Here is a 17,919-nt window from a genome sequence, read left to right as displayed (position 1 = left end):
ATATTTCTTAGTATTATTTACTCAGAAACTCAAACATTTACCAAGAAATACCAGTATACAATACAACATTATTTTGTGTGATTACCTGGGAAGAATCCAGAAGAAAGTATGAACTCCATCTGGACAGGAATGGTGTTCAGTTTCAGTTATCAGCTTATGAATAATCACTGTCATTCGTTAGGTTAGTTCCTTATTAAAATTCTGGCTTGCTCCGTAAGCATCTCTCCAGAAATGCTTACACCTTCGATACGTTGGAGCTTTACTCTCTTTATAAGCACAATGTCAAATTCTGATCTCCTCCACCCTTCATTGTTTTTTGGCACTTCAAACTTTTTTGGCTTTTGTTTTCAGCAAAAACCTAAAAATTTGCTGCTTTTGTTTCTTTAAACCTGCAGAGAGAGAGAGAGAGAGAGAGAGAGAGAGAGAGAGAGAGAGAGAGAGAGAGAGAGAGAGAGAGAGAGAGAGAGAGAGAGAGAGAGAGAGAGAGAGAGAGAGAGAGAGAGAGAGAGAGAGAGAGAGAGAGAGAGAGAGAGAGAGAGAGAGAGAGAGAGAGAGAGAGAGAGAGAGAGTTACATGTACTTCCAGGCAAAATCTAAGACTGATGTCTATTGGCAATCTAGTTTTCCTGTAGGTGTAACTGTTATCTGGAATTTAAAAGTAACATTTCATGACAGTTTCCAGGTATCTGCATTTATATTAGTAACAATTATGTTATCTTAAGATTTTGATTTCTCCTGTACCTGCTTTTCAGACTTTGTGTACAAGCAAATTCAGATAACAGAGGCTCACATTAGTGAGGAATTAATATGGCATTTGTATTTTTCCTGTCCCTGTAAATTAATTGTTAATTGTCCCTCTTACAGCTCTCCACACAGTCAGATGTCCACAATAATGCAGTTCAGATATTTGACCTTTTAACAAAAGCCATGCTGAATGAACATGTTGATTATGCTATTGGTAAGTACATCATCATTTCATTACCTAAAGACTGTTTATGCTTATCAGAAAGTGTCTTTCCTGTTGTCCTTGTAATGAATTTGTTATATTAAATTGGCTTAATTGTTTTCTTGATGGGTTGATCATCCCAGTGATAGCCTTTCTCTTGAACCATTCTTTTCCTATATATTATACAACAAACCTCAGAATGATGGGGTCCAAGTTCTTAGCATTACATTCACATCAACTGGCAGCTGAGGTTTTCTCTTTTTTTGCTGGCTTTTCTACAAGAAAAATTGTGTTAGCAGGTAATATACCACAAATGCAAACAGTAATTATCATTAATGAGATGTTTTTTTATATATTGTGCATAATTACTTTTTTATTTAATTTCGGTTGTCTTAGCTACTGTTAAGGTTATTAAAAATAAACCTTCACCAGAGTTTGTAATTTTCAGTGGTTCTAAAAGTTCCAAAGTTTTAGAAGCACTTTGAAATTATTTTTCCAAATATTTCTTTGCCCACCAGATAGAATATTCCATCCTTAAGTTATATAAAGCTGATATAAATACTGAATTATTGTGGATCCTAGGCTCATGTAGGTATGAAAAAAAATAATGATGCAAATAAAAGTCAAGTGTGCAACAGCTACGAGTAAATCGAATCTAAAATGTCCTTTAATGATTATGACTGGAAGAATTTTAAGAATGATGAAACATAATAGCATATTGAAAAGCAGATTAAACTCACAGTAGAGTTATGGCAGTTGTGTATATCTACAAAAATAAAGAAATGCAGAAGTGATATAATCTCATGTATAAATTGGACATTCATTTAATACAGGGTTTCTGACCATCCTTCATTGCTCAGTTCACATTTCTAGGGAATGCAGTTCATCATTAACAGGAGCTAATGTATTTTGCATAAATCCCCAAATTTAAATTTACACAAAATCTTATAGAATTTTTGAAATTTCAGTGTATGTTGTTATAGTTTTTATGAGGCTGCAATATATTTAAAATCTAATTAATATTATTGTTTTTATGTAAGCATAAACCTTGCAGGCCAGCCATGTAAGTTAAGGTTGTTAGCTTGGTCACATGGTTAACCATAACTTAAGTTGGTATTAAAAACTCTAAAGGCACAAGTACTCTCATGTGTTTCCTTGGAATTTTGTGGATGCTGTAGAGTAATTGTTAGTTATTGTACATAGAGTTCATGGATAGGTTCCATCACATTACCAGTCTGAGTATTAGACTGGTGTGGTTTTAGACATCACGGTGTTGGTGCTTCAGTAATGACTGGAAGTCAGCTTTATCAATATTTCTTTGAAACAAATGAACGGGTTTTTGAGAAAGCTTTTAATAATTTCTTTTGTGTCAAATGAGATATAATCTCTAAAATAACCTTTTTCTTTATTAAGGAAGACATGGTGAAGAAATTTTTTCCTTAATTGTGTTACTTCAACTGTCATTCAACTAAGCATATAAAATACTGTACCTTTATTATTTTCATCAGAACTTGGACTACAGGTGATCCCAGGAGGAGAAGTTCGATCGCCACCAGAAATTAGTTTCTTTGAAGTGGTTCATCAGAGCAGTTCCATGATGAATCTACTTGACAAATTGTTCAGTGATAGCCTTGTCCCACTTGTTATGTGAGTATGGCTTGATTATTTAATATTATATTGAATTTTAAGATTTTAATGAAATTCTTTAGTTTTGTTCTCATGTTACTTTTTATCCATTGGATTCTTCAAGATTGGATTATACATCTTTGGAACCTATTTTGCTGTTGTTGCAGCAAGTCAGACACTTTTCTCCTGTACTTAGGTTAACACAGGCACACAGTAATTTTTACTTATCATATTAGTACATGTATTGAGAGTATTTTTTGAAGCAACTCATTTGCAGATATCTCTCTGAAATTGAATAGATTAAAATTTAAATTTCAATGAGAATTACAGGATACTGATTAGGATAGGCTCTTAATTACTTTACAATGGAATTGCTGTACTGTACACTATAAGCAAAACCAGTTGCTCCAGGGTACTATATTGTTGGGGGGGTATACGCCAAGGTTCATTACTTAATGAAAGTGGCAGACCCTCTAACCTTCCGTTAAGTTGAGTTGCCATATTTATGTTTTTAACTCTTACTGAGTATTTTTGTGGTATGTATGTTATAAATTCTGCTATTGTTTTGGTCAATAGGAAAGCTCTTTTTAAGTTTTGCATTGAAATACCTTCAAGGCTTATGTTTTATATTATCCTAAAAATATATTTTTCAAACAAATCCATTGCAGCACTCTACTTATAATTAACTTTTTTATTTTTTTTGCTCAGGTTTAGTCCATTTTTGGTTTTAGAATTGTCTTTGACATCAGTTCACCTGGAAATATTGAAATAAATAAAATAGCAATCAGTTAGTAGCATTGTGAATCCATATTTGCAAGGATTCTGTTATTTATTCCCAGTGCTTCACTCTGGTTTTCTTCTCTTTTTGAGAATTCCCTTTATTCTTTTCAATTTATACTTGCATTCCTTGTTTTTTTAGTGGTTTTGCATACATGATAAAGTGATTAGTGTAATTTCCGTGGTTCTTAAATGTAGATAGCAAGTACTGGTACAGTTTAACAAATATAGAACTGCCAATTAACTACAGATCAGTTTCTTACTATCCGATATAATTTGCAAAGAATTTTGATCAGTAATACGTTTTAACTTTATGGTTGCATTTCCTAATTTTCTTTTTATTTTAGGCACATTTTGATGTTTATACTGATGTCAGTAAGTTTTGCTGATTAATGAATGAGCATTTCTGAGTCAGTTGATCAGCCGGTGAAATTTACAGCACGAATTTCTAGGTTAACAATGCTTATAGTTTTCAGGAAAGCTGGGGGTTACTGTCGATCGTCTTTTAGAAGACGTCGGTATAATGAAGGGTGATGTTTGAAAGATCTCTTTATCAAAACCCCTTAAAAGAGCGGTGAGCGTTACAGCTCCCACACTCAACACCTGGCCAGGACGGCGACACCAGCGCCACCTACTTCATTCCATTTTCTAGCACGTGAATGCTCGTTTCTTTTTGTGTTGCCCTTGGATTATTTTTTCATCATCTACAATGGCATCGAGCACCTTTTCCATCTCTAAGTTAAGTACCATTTTGTGGGGTTTTGATCTGTTTTGGCTGTTTTGGTCTCTGTATTTTCATAAATATGGAGATCTTATGACGCCATGCGCGTAATTTTAGTTGACTTTAGTTTTGGTTGTCTGCTACATTAGGTTTTAAGCTTTCTTTCACAAGGTTACCTTATAAGGCATATTTTGATTTGAGAAAGTCATGTTTCTCTGCTTTTTGGTTGTGTATATGTGCATTTACTTAATGGATTACTAATTAATTGTTTTAATTAGTAATTTTTTGTGATATGTTATTTAGTGTTATTATTTAGTGTTACCTTGTTAATTATAGTGTATTCAAACTGGTGTATGAGTTTGGCTACTTACTGTGATTCTAGATAATGGTGTTATGGTATTAATTATTATGTCCTTACTGTTATGGTGTTATGCAGATGAATTCAGTGTTGATCATTCGATAAGCATGTTAACGTTCTTACCTGGTAAGTCTTAGAATTCCAACATTTTAGGTGCTGGAAACAAGCAGGATTAATTTTGTACTAATTTTAGAAGTCAGTTAGTCCTCCTTATTTAATTTTGCATGAAAAACTACATATTTGATATGTTTCTCTGGCCTTGGTCTCTCACTACACTGCCACTGGTTGCCAGATCCCTCCTTTTTCAGAGGCATTGACCAAGCTGTTGGGCTTACTCACTGCAGCAACTCCCACCACTGTTCCAGCTGTTGCTGCTCCAGGTTGTTTGGTTGATATCCCTGGAGAAGGTGCTGCCTTGAGGAATGAAATGTTTAGTGACCAATCTAAGGAAAGGAAGTTGGTAGATCTATCTTTTGCAGCCAACTCTGTTTCAGAAACTTAGATCACAAGTAGCTGAGACAAAGACAGTGAGCTCTTTGTCATTTCTTTGCCCCTGCACTGTGCAAGAGACAAAATGGAATATCTTAGTTGCCCAGTCAGAACAGTTTATCTTACGAGCATCCTTCTTTTTTTTGCTGTCATTATTTGATAATTGCTGTGCCTCTCTAAAGTAGTAATTCCTGGGAGTACCCTGTGGTGTGAAGCAGGAGGTGGGCATCAAAACTCAGATTTTTTTGAAGTACCACTCTCCTAGACTTTCTTCTGCATATCATGTTTTTGTCCCAAACACAATTTCTGTCTTTTATGAAAGACATGAGTTCTGATGTGTGAGATCAATTCCAAGGAGCTGCTAAGGCAATCTTACAGGTCTTAACTAACCAGGTTGGTATATTTAGTAGCTTGATCCTTCCCATCTAAATTATGATTTATGCTAATTTTTGTAAAATGTATTTTTAAAATCAAAATTATATTTTTGTAGACTCATTACGTAGGTGAGCTCCAGCTTCCCAACCCTGCTGCTCTTTCAGTATGGGTCAGGCAGCATGAATACTAACTCAGTTAGCTGCTGTAAACTTTTTTTAAGAGATTAGAAATTGCACTAGTTATAAGAAATGTCTTTTGTAAAAAACACCAATTTTGTTTACTAAAACTACATATTGGTGTTTTGCCATCTGTTCTCATAGGAGCACCAAGTAATTATGTTAATTCTTAAATTATTTTAGCCATATTGCATTGTGGTTTTGTTAGCATTGGGTTATTTGTAAAAATTAATCTTACTTATCATTTCCCCCTTGATGTCATTATTCAGTTGAGGATGTTAATTGGATATCATTGAATGTTGAAAGTAATGTGTGTGGGTGATGAACCTAGTAGTCTGTAGCAACTATAATACATGATAACACAAGAGATGCTCAGGATTGCAACATATACTTGAATTATGAGATTTTTGATACCAAAAATGTATGAGAAAATAAGGAAGAAGCAAAAATGTATGAGAAAATAAGGAAGAGAGAGAGAGAAGTGAAGAATGATGTTGTTGAAGGGAGATCATAATAGAACCTAAACATTTCTGTTTAGGGACACACTGGACTTTGAAGCAGCTGTTGTGAAGGTAAGAAGAAAAGCAACAACTTTGATACAGTGAAAAAATATTTTTGTTAGAATGCTGGTAAAAAAAACCAGATACAGTATTCCATAAGTAGACTGAGCAAAGACTTATCATGTGTGCATAAGGCTTATATCACTCAGTGCTATAGAAGCACTGGCATTGAGAAGGAAAAAGGGGGAGATTCTGGAAAGATGTGACCATAGAATGCTAAGATTCTTGACCGAAGACCATCACAACGATATGAATGAATAAGGACAGAGAGATGTGGTGTCCAGGGACTGGAAGATAGATTGAGATCTCAATAGATTAAGTTGGTTTGGACATGTGATGAGAAGGATGGAGATCTCAATAGATTAAGTTGGTTTGGACAAGTGATGAGAAGGAATGAGGAAATTGCCAGATAGCTGGACGAAGACGTGTGGGGGGCTCCAGAAGTTAACAATGACTAGCATTTACAAAGAGTGGAGCACACAAGACAAAATAGTGTAGAGAATTTATTTCACATCTAACCCTGCAAAGGGGAAAGTTGAGGTAAACCTAATAATGATAATGAAATAGTGTATTTCATTCTTGCCATAATGATTCTTGATTTTCAAGTTTTTGCATATGTAAATAATTTTCTAATGTATAATAAGGTTTATATATGCATTTTAGGTGTTGAAATATATTTATATTGACAAATGGTAATCAGATTTAGTGTGTTACAGTGACTTGTAATCTCTTATTTGTTGTACAGACGTAAAACTAGAACAGAAAATTATTAACTAGCAAATATAAGTCATTAGCATAGAACTACTACTTTGAGTTAACTTTTAAGGAAATTACAATTAACTGTAAATTAGGAGTCAAAACACTATTTATTTATTACTACACAGCTGCAAGTGAAATTCTTTAATGTTCTTTATAAGATTTTATAGTAGTATAATTTTTACTTGACTAATTTAAAAAACTTTGTTTTCCAGATCTACCCCAAAACATGGAGACTGTATACAAAAGAAAAAACAGTTAGGACTGTCGTTAGAACAGAAACTGGATCTAGGCTTAGATCGGACTTTATCTGCAATCACTAGTTATGTACGTCATGTCCTAACAATTGAGCAGAAACGAACAGACTTCAAACCAGATGATGAAGACATCCTTATGGCAAATGTAACAACAGTATGTATTAGCAGTCATTGTTATATCGATTTTTTATGTTTTTATGTCATTAGAAACTTTTTGATACACTAAACAATTGATTAATGGGTTGATGCATAACATAGTGTTCCTGATTCTTGAAAAAATATTTTACAAAATAAGAATATTGTGACCCTGCTTATATGAAAGTAACTTTTAACAGTTGTTTCATCTGATTAATAAAATATGATGCTGTAAAGGCATAGTGTCTCACAACAAAAGTTTTAGAGACATTAAACAGGTTATCATGTAACTCCATATAAGTACATTTTTAAAGATTCATAGGGCTCACCAGGAGTATTTGTCCTTAAGGAGAGCTGAAAATTGGAGTGAGATACTGCCTACAGTGTAGGCACTATTTAAGGTTACCCATGTTGGGAAGTAGTGCTGTCATTGCACTGTAGGGATTACTTAAGGTTCTTTGCAGCATCCCTGTGGCCCCTGGCTGCAACCCCTTTAAGTTCTTTTACTGTACCTCTGCTCATATTCTCTTCCATCTAACTTTCTACCCTCACCTAAATTTTTTCTCAGTGAAACTTCGAGTTTACTTCCAACTACACCTTTCAAACCGTTTACTTTCAGTTTCCCTTTCAGCTCTCATAGGTCCCAGCACTTGGCCTTTGGCCTAAATTCTATATTCCATTCCATTATTTAAGGCTACTGAATTTGTATCCTTCAAGCCCCCAGCTACAATGCTGTCTGACTTTTAATTTTAATCTGTTTATGTTTCACCACAACATAATGCAATAGACCTCTTGGATGTGTGCTCGATGCTTACCCTGTTTCAACCTGTAAGCGTTGCTTCTCTGTTTCCAGAGTAACTGACTCATCGTGTGTTTGTTGGCTATATAAAGAGCCTGCTTTTATATGTAGACTCATGTTGTAAACTAAAACCTCAGTATAATGAATCCTGATATATAAAATGTTTCTCTGTGCTAATCCTTGGGTGTGTTTCTGCTGTGTTGTCTTTTTTATTCTGAATGAATGAATGAATGAATCTGTAATCAGATGATAACAAATTTTCGTTGATAAAAAGATATGTTCATCTATATGAAAATTAATTTTTTTTATTCACAGGCTTATAATGGAAGTTAATTTTTAAGAATGTGTATCAGATTAAATTCATTGGTTTACCTGTCCATACAAACATATGGTCTCTCTTTAAGAATGAATTTTCAAACTATAATGCTGTAGCTCTTAGTTAACAAGGAATAACATTTACATACAGATGCTGTAAAGTATAATTCTTAATATAAATGCTATGGTATATATACTAAAATAAAGGCACATATCCTAAATATAAACAATGAATCTACAAAAGAAATGCAGAAGTAATGATATAAAGATGATTGATGCCTTTTTAATCTTACTATTCCTGACTGATATCATAAAGCATTCATGATGCATTAGAAGTTCAAACAAATTTTTTCACTATTTTGTGATTAGTACTGGCAAAAATAATAGTCTTTGAGAATTTTTGTGTGATTTTCATGATGTCAAAATTCCCTTAATAGAATAGTATATGAAATCATCTCTTGGTAATTGACTTTCTGTGTGACCCCTGCTATGGTCTATCCCCACCTTAAACTTTAAGGCCAATATTGCACCGGTTTAGAGAGCCACTGCTGTACACACTGGGGCTTTCTAGTCACCATTCTGAGAGGTAAATTTTACTTAAATCAGGTAGGCTTAGGTTCTTCTCTATCACTGGCAGTCTTTGGACAAGTCAGAATCCTTTTAATAGGGCCACCATCACCTGAGCCCCTTTGTGTTTACATAGAACAAATTACATCTATGCTGAACCCTTTTGAGTGAATTCCATTTTTCATTGTTGTAGTCTTGTGAAACCCTTTTGAGAATGACTTGAAAAGAGATCATTGTACATCTTATCTAGTGCATCAGCATAGTGAATGAATGATCAAAAAAGTCATCTCAACCAGAAATCAACAGCCAGTAGGACCAATATACCTGAAGTAGCTGACATCCCCAGTTTACCAGAGCTCATTGAAGATTATTTGTAAGTGAAATGTCTGTGCTTAGTTCAGGCTATAATGTTATGTATTAAAGTTCCATAGGTATGAGTTGCCTTTTCCATTTCTAACATCTTTTCTTTTTCTTGAGCCCTTTTGTCAAAGGAGCATTTTCAAAAAGCATTGTGAGGATAGTGTTACCAGTGCCACATGGTGCAGATCTTTTATTCTGCCTTTGTTGAAACAGTCTCTTTTGTCTTCATGTCTTGAAGACAGAATTGCATTAAGCAGTCATTTCCTTTCCCAACAGTGGTAATTATGGTTTAGACCAGCCTCAGCAGATTTCTTTTCACAAGCCTTATATTAACAAGTAACCACCATGATTGCCTTAAATGCCTGATCCTCAAAATTTAATGAATCCCTATAATTCTGCAGAGCATCAGCATCCATATTCTGTGGAGGTGCCCGTCTTGACTTTGGGTTTCTCTCTTTTCATATTGATTGGTCTGTACTATGGAAGTTGGCTTACCAATAATGCTTTTTGACTTATTCAGTGGACCTTATGTAGACTACTACTATATGAAAACAATGAGTGGTAGTATTTATTTTGAGAAGAAAGCAATGACTTTATTAAGGCAATGGTTTTTATTCCACAAAATAGTACTTTGTAAAATTTTGAGTCACCTATGCTGCATGTAAAATGTGTATAGCAATGCTTTTATAACTGAGAGTATTTTTCAGGCATGCCAGCGAGTTGTACGGTGGATTAGCGTTGTAGCGGAACGTATAAGGGATTCCCTAGATGGACAAAACTTAGAAAGTGTGTTACTGGAACTAGGCATTAGATTGCATCGTACAGTATTAGAGCACCTCATGAAATTTGAATACAGTTCAATAGGTGTGTAATTTGCTGTTTTTACTATTCAGCAAAAACCAAGCTGTCTTTACAGTTAGTTTATTTTTAATTGTCATGAAAAAGTTATGTTCACTTCAATTTTATTGTAAATAGTTTGTCTTGTATATTCTAAACTGAAAGAGCCCAGATCTAGAAGCTTTTATGAAATACAATATCCTACATATTTTTATCAGTATTTCATTACCAGCAATGTTGATGACTATGTTTTGGATATTAACTGTATTTGAATTTTTTCAGGAGCAATGACAGTAATCTGTGATGTGAATGAGTATAGAAAGTGTGTTGCAAGCTTCAAAATTCCACTTGTTAACTCATTGTTCGATACTTTACACACATTATGTAAATTACTTCAAGTTTCTCCGGAGAATCTCAAGGTGGTTTGCTCAGGGGACCAGCTGGTAAGAAATAAAAATGCCTTGTTTGGTTGATACATTTTTTATTTTTGCTTAGAGTAAAATACATACAGCATTTAGGTGTTATTTCTTCTGTTTAATATTTGTAGGAATGAAAAGCAAGTTAATAACCTTATAAAAGTTTATCAGAGATTGCCCAGTAGAAAGGCATATTTTCAGGACTTGTTTCCTCAAGAATACAAAAATATTGGGTTAAAAGAATTCTAAATAAATTCATGACCTTTCAGCCAATCCCACACCTGGACAAATTGAGAAGGTTGAGTTTTCTGTAAGGTCATACAGAACTTGAAATAAGAAAGGGCGAAAAAATAAAATAAAATAAAAAATATGCAGAATCTCCAGAATAAATAAAAATGCTGTGAAAGATCCCCCCCCCCATGAAGGTAACTCGGTAATAAAGGGAATGGTGGTAAAAATTATTAGAAGAGTGTGGGAATGCTGCCAAGAAAAGGCATAAACACTGTTTTTAGTAGGTTAGTTATTGAGGAACCATATGCAAAGATAGATAACAATGACACATGAATAAAATCCTGATGAAGTGGAGATGAAACAAAGAACAAAATTGACATGTTGATCTAAGACAAACTGTTCGAAAATAATATAGAAATATAAAGATGATGCTGAAGTGTAATGAAGACTTCAGATCTTAGAAAAGGAAAGCGTATATTTTCATTATGCATACCAGAGGAAGGGTATCATGAGAAGAGAAACAGTCTTCATGGTCTCAGATGTCCCCAGACTTAACAATACTGTGTCTAAGAAATGGAAGTACTGTACTAAAGTCCCATGGCACATGCACTGCCTGAACCACTGGTACCCGTTGATCTCTTCCTTACTCTCCATGCAGTCTGGAAATGAAGCTGCAAGATTTTTATGGAAAAAAACCAGTGTGCTTCATCATAACCCCATCAGTCACATGAGTTTAGGTGAGAGTTTTGTGTCTGCTTTTGGGATCCAAGAGAACAGTGGAGGACTGTTATGGGTTAGGGATCAAGGCCCTGATAACAGAGGGTTCTTCACAGAGTGTAAAGAATATGCTGTATGTAGCAAGTCACTTCTGGTTTAGCATAGAATCACCCTATTCATATAATATGTAGAAGATAGCAACCTTGGATTTTACCATGGATATCTCTTAAATAAAAGCTAGCAAAGTTGGTTTGGCAAAACCTGAAACCTACATCAAAACAGAAGACAAAGAGGGCCCAGATTTCATGGACTAGCACATGTGCCTGTTCTATTTTTCCATCTAACATGTTATTGTAAGCTCTCATGATAACTTGCCTTAGCCATTAGAGGATTGTAATCTTCAGAGCTTTCATCCTTAACTATTCTGTAGAGAGAACCAGTCTAGTTATGTATTGGACCTCTTGATTTACTGCAGGTAGTGCAGAATACCCCTCACTGGATAAAATCAGATTGCACTAATTGCTTGTGACTGAAGATGAAAGGGATGGCGAGGTGTGTTGCACTTAGGGAGTTGCACTATCCCCTGATTTTTTCAGTTTCTGCTGGGTCTCAAGTGCTCCATTTTCTGCTCGTTCAGTGTTTTCTGTTCAGTCTCTCTGGGCTCCCTTTATATGCCTTTCTTGGCGTTCACATTGTATTTCACAGCCTTCCTCATAACAGGTTTGTTTATTCAGGATAACCTTTCCCTTATGGAGATTCTCTCAATGTCTGCAGACCTTTTTTTATTGGCTATTAAACCATCCTCCTCAAAATGCTTCAGTTTGATGACAGTATCAAGATGGTAATATTGGTATTTCCTAGCAAGCTCAAGTCTCTGCCTTCTTCTCATACTTGGAGATCCCATCTCAGGCATTCCTTTTTTAAGTGACCTTCAGGCACTGGACATCGATTGATCTTCCCATTCTTCATTTCAGGAGATTTCCTGTTTGTGTATTTTGCCTCCAGGCTCATGCTCTTCTAACTGAAGACAGTTGCAATCACTGTTATGTAAGTGATTGAAGACAGTTGCAATCACCATTATGTAAATGATAATGAATACCTTATTGTAACTCTTAATAAGAAAAAAACCAGTTAAAAGACACTCCAGCAAGAGAGAAAAATTGAATTTATATTTTTGCATGTTAATTTTATTCTGTACTGTCTTAAGAGTAATTCGATGATTACATTTTCCCTTAAATAAAGGGAATTGTTTTGTTGCTGACGTCTGTACACACACAAGGTTAAAGTCATGGCCCAGCACTGAACATGCTATGAATTTTGTTCTTAATAATGCATTTCGTAAATAAATCAGTTTAATCATAATTGTATTTACAATGCATTTTTGTGTGTTATCAGTAATACAGAAATGATTTATAGTTCATGCTGTGTACAGGAGGATGTGCATAATTTATGAATAGTGTACATATGCAAATATCCTGTCCAATGAATTATTTCATTTTTTATAAGGGATGTTAAGCTATACAATTTTTGGACTTATAAATCAAGGGCCAACTATGCAGTATTATTATTGAAAAATGTTCTTCATCTGGAAAGTGTAAAATCTGAGTACCCTTACTGTATTATTATTAAAATATTTTAATTTACCTTCACAAGACCACATAGTTACTTTTTACATTCTGATAGAGCTCATCTGAAGGATTTATTCCAAACTGAGAAGATAAAATTTTAGCACGGCAATTACAAGAAGTTGGAAAGCTTAGGTGAGAAGAAACCAAAGGGAAATAAAAAAAAAAATTACAGTATATGTAGAAAGTAATGTAGCTGTGAATCTAAGGCATGTTGCAAGTAACACTGTATTTAAAAAAAATAATTTTTATATCATTAAGAAAGAAATTAATTTTCTTCTTTTTTCTTTTACTTTCCAGAGTGGTCTCGATCGAACAGTCTTAGCCAATTTCATTCAGCTTCGTTCTGATTTCAAGACTGCCAAGCTAGGTAATCAGCTGAAATAATTAGAAAAAAAGGAGTAGATGAAATGGTTGTTAATGATGCAGATTTCTACTGTAATTAGGAATGTACAGTATACTATAATTTATATTGAAACTGTAAAAACTATTTTGAGCTGTTAACCATATGTGCCTCTGTTGGTCTCATTCATTCGCATCCTGGAAACAACTTACCATAAATGGAAGAGCATCTCCTCAAGAACATTAGGTGCTGAAGGTTGTCACAAAAGTTGCCTACATTCCATGAACACCCCCACCCCCCATACAGCCAGTTGTTGTTGATGTACATAGAGAAAAATTTTTGTATATAGATTTTATCAATTATTTTCCCTCTAATTTGCATTTAATGTTTTATAAGTGTTAGTGTCATATTTTGTTGTTTACTTTACAACCCTTATAATGTAGATCCTACAGTTTTGATGTTGATGAATTCTTTTTAGATGTTCCAGATTCACCATTCTATAGTTTGCAGCTTAGCCACAATTTAATATAGTCACAGTTGTTAAAGCTAGTAAGTGCAGTTACAAAGGATTGGTCAATTAACATTGACACCCTTAATGTGTTTGGAAAATATTAAATTGGTAAAAAGATAATACAAAGGAACAAGCATAGAGTTATGCCTCTAATGCTGGTTAGCTTAGATTTGCTTGTCTCCACTGCAGTATTGAAGAAATGATATTCAGAATACCAAAAATGGAAAATCAAATGATTAGAGTTTATACATTTGACACGAATATACAGTATTTATCATCATCAGCCATATTAACAGTTTTATGATTTGCTTGGAAAAATATTGTTGAGTTGTATTCTTTATTTTTACACTTATAACTGGTTGTCTATAAACTTACTAGTTATTCAGTGTTTTAGGTTAATGCGAAGAAATTTTGATGATGCAATGTTATTAATAAATTTTGTTTTCTTGTTTAACTGTCTTAACTGTAAGTTTATATGGGAGATTTGTTGTATTTCCATGTTGTTTATGGCATTGACAAAATCAGAGGAAGATTGGTAGCTTTTTTCAAAGGGGATCTATAAAAATTGGCTGTCAAGGCTTTCTTGTAAATGTTTTTTTTTTATTTAGTTTCAGGATTACAGCAAATTTGGATGGATTTTATCTGATCTTTATGGATCTATATATCCTATTTCTTATTTCATTATTTTAAGAAAAGGCTTTAACAAACTCAAATGTATTTTAAATTCAAAAACCTCATTAGAATTCACATAGGTATATAAGGACCAATTTGAAAGGCTAGTCATCATACTTTACAAACGTTTCTGTGTGAAAAAATATTCTATTCAGTACATATACTGAAAAATGCTCTTGAAATGTTTATTACTGTATTTTTGTGAGAGATCCCCGTTACATTATTTTTAGCCACTAAAGCTGGAAAGGAACTTGTTAAAGGCATTTCTATGACACTTTGCACTAGAATTGTTAAATAATGTGTTTAGGTTTTTGAATAATACGGAATACAAGGAAACTGATGAATGTACCTAATAATTTATGTGAGGATAATGTAAGCTTAGTGTGAAGTGTACAGTGTTGAAAAATATTTTATGCTAGTTTGGTTCAACTATATAATTGTAGTTTTATTAATAAATAGTTTAAGCAGACCACTGAGTAAACAATTTATTAATGATGATAATGTCTTGAGAAAGTGAATTATCTGTTTTGAGGTTAAAATTTCTCATTTTCAAAGGTTACTTTATTTCTGATAAATGTTTAATATGTCAGAGTATTCATGCTCAAGACTGTAGAATTTTAGATTAAATCAAAATTTGTGTTAACTAGTCATGGAACTTGCTATTGGTATATACAGTACAATGAGTAGTCTTAATTTTTCTGACTTTAGTGAATTAGTTGTCTTTGAAAGTATTTTTATAATCACAGGTGCTTTTTAGACAAACATATTGCTGTTAATATGGCTGATCATTATACCTTGCTTCCATCATGTTTCACCTCTTGAAAAAAGGAGTAGTGTGTCAGTACTGTACTGATATTCAAAAGGCACAGAAAAGACATTTACCTGCAGTACATATGAAGCTGAACTTTGAGATATATCCTATTATTACTTGATGTCATATTTCATTTTGGATTGTTTTATTATCAAAATGTTTCTGTCATTATCTTAGGTTCAGAAAAGTTCATTACCTTGTGTCACAAATCAGGTGTCATTTAATTGGCCATAAGCCAAGAGATATTTTCGTCCTTGTACGTACTATCCTTGAAAAATGAATTATACAGTATAGTCCTATTTATTGTACAGTAAATATATCTTTATGTATTAAATTTTATATAACATTCTCCCTATCTATTCTCCTTTTTGTAAAGAAACTGAAGTATACCTTATGAATAATATAAGATGTTTTACTGTTCTTCCTTTACACTTATGTCTTATGTTCCTACATTCAGAGCTATTTACAGTAATGTCACTAAAATGCAAGGGAAATTGATGTTATGGCTGTATACCTTAAGCCATTACTTAAATTTTAATTAAGTTCCCTACATATAGAGATGACCCTCTTAAGGGGTTAGTGCAACCAGTACGCCTCATGTGGTGCACTATAGGCATTACTCGAGGTTCTTTGCAGCATGCCTTCAGCCTCTAGCTGCAACCCCTTTCGTTCCTTTTACTGTACCTCCTTTCATGTTCTCTTTCTTCCATCTTACTTTCCACCCTCTCCTAACAATTGATTCATAGTGCAACAGCAAGGTTTTCCTCCTTTTACACCTTTCAAACCTTTTACTGTCAATTTCCATTCCAGCACTGAATTGCGTTGTAGGTCTCAGTGCTTGGCCTTTGGCCTAAATTCTATATTCAATTCTATAGAGATGACCAACAGTCTTTATCTAATTGAGTTAGACCTCTCCTCATCGGTGAAGTTGTCTATTCTTTAAGCGCTGAACAGTCTCCGTCTCTCGGGAACTTCAGTCCTAAGTGACATGCTCTTAGTGCTTTAAGCACCATGAGGTATTTTTAAAGACTATACCACTGTTGGGCAGTCTTTGGTCTTAGACTATTCTTTACTGACCTCAGCTTATGAATGGGAAAGTCTTTTGGCTTGCCTCATTAAACATTTGGCTTTTGTATGGTGGAGATCACTTTTATTCCACTGTTCCTCGGTAGGAATGGTAGCTGAAGAGTTGTCTCTTTTGAAGAGTGGTTGAGAATTTCCTCAGTTCTTCCCTCTGAATGTAAGGTGGAGGTATGGATGAGATACTGATTTGCTGGCCTGTGCTTTTCTGGACTAGTTTGAGTTATCCACTCCTGAGGTTTGTTGTGTTTTTTCTTTAATTAGTACTGATTAGCAATACAAAGTTGTTTAGTAACCCTTCCTTTTGGCTTCATCTCTCACACTCCCCTGTGTCCCAGAATTTGTGAATGTGACGTGAATTTCTCAGTCCCGAAACCAAGGTTCGAGAGTTTCTTGAGGCCTTTTTCAATAATTTGTTGGCGGGGAGCCAGACAAAATGTTGCTATGCCCAGTTCATGGCCTAATTGTTAACTGAGAGCGACGAAGAACTTCAGACCAGAGTGCAAGCAACTTTTCGTGAGTACAGGAAGTCACAAGAAGGTAATCTCCAAAGCCTATGAGTGTCCTGATTGTGCAGAGGACCTACCCTTGAGCTCATGACATTAGAGGCACTGCCTTCCAGAAGAACTCTGTTCAAGTAATGAGGGATATCACAGAACTCACTCAACGCCTTTTTGTTCACGACTTGCTTGACACCTTTTTGTTGGGACCTGTGGTGACAGCTCAAAGTAGTGTTTACTACTGGGAACTGTCCAGGTGTTCTATTATTATTACAGTATTATTATTATTATTCAGTAGATGAAATCTATTCATATGGAACAAGCCCACAGGGCCATTGACTTCAAATTCAAGCTTCCAAAGAATATGGTGTTCATTAGGAAGATGTAAGAGGAAGTACATAAAAGGAAATACAGAAAGAGAGATCCCACTTATTGATAAAGAAAAAATAGATTAATACATGGTTAAATAGATAAAAATGTATTAAAATTCAAAAATAATAATTTAGAGTAGTAATGCACTGCATCTTCACTTGTACTTCTGAAATTCCAACTGCACATTATCCTCTGGAAGGCTATTCCACAGCTCAATGGTGTGAGGAATAAAGGACCTCTGGAAATGAGAAGTTTGACAGTGAGGCACATTTACTGCAATTTGATGCTGCTGCTCAGCGAATCTGGCTGTTCTCAACAGATAAAGGGGATAAAGGGTCAATTAGGAATGTGAAAGATCTCTGTTGAAATACAACTTATGAAAAAGTGACAAACGAGACCATCGGTTGATGGTCCAAGCCATAACTGCTACTATTATTTGTCACTTATAAATATATGAAGCTTTATGAACAATACCTAACTTTCGTGAGGTGTTTCTCAATAGTTACACCTAGAATAATTAAAGCTTCAGACTCAATCAGCAAAGTTCCATCCACCTGAAGGGGAGGTTGGCGTGGGAAATCTGTATGA

General features: G+C 34.4%; 1 protein-coding gene and 1 long non-coding RNA gene across 4 annotated transcripts in view; one reads left to right on the top strand and one right to left on the bottom strand.

Moving 5' to 3' along the window:
- The window catches only part of Sec10 (Exocyst complex component Sec10), a 50,452-nt gene extending 34,670 nt beyond the window's left edge, over window positions 1-15,782 (top strand). For both annotated transcript variants that reach the window (XM_067121962.1, XM_067121961.1), the window contains exons 11-16: window positions 864-957; window positions 2,454-2,592; window positions 6,999-7,194; window positions 9,924-10,080; window positions 10,336-10,496; window positions 13,343-15,782. In XM_067121962.1, the coding sequence (XP_066978063.1) occupies window positions 864-957; window positions 2,454-2,592; window positions 6,999-7,194; window positions 9,924-10,080; window positions 10,336-10,496; window positions 13,343-13,429 (834 nt within the window). In that variant the 3' untranslated portion in view covers window positions 13,430-15,782. The remainder of the gene's footprint in view (window positions 1-863; window positions 958-2,453; window positions 2,593-6,998; window positions 7,195-9,923; window positions 10,081-10,335; window positions 10,497-13,342) is intronic.
- LOC136849057 (uncharacterized) overlaps window positions 10,518-17,919 on the bottom strand; it is a 33,033-nt gene continuing 25,631 nt past the window's right edge. For both annotated transcript variants that reach the window (XR_010856221.1, XR_010856222.1), the window contains exon 4: window positions 10,518-13,420. This is a non-coding gene — a long non-coding RNA (uncharacterized lncRNA). The remainder of the gene's footprint in view (window positions 13,421-17,919) is intronic.

This window comes from Macrobrachium rosenbergii, chromosome 20, assembly GCF_040412425.1.
Source record: "Macrobrachium rosenbergii isolate ZJJX-2024 chromosome 20, ASM4041242v1, whole genome shotgun sequence".
Lineage (NCBI taxonomy): Eukaryota > Metazoa > Arthropoda > Malacostraca > Decapoda > Palaemonidae > Macrobrachium > Macrobrachium rosenbergii.
This window is presented reverse-complemented; position numbering and strand designations above follow the sequence as displayed.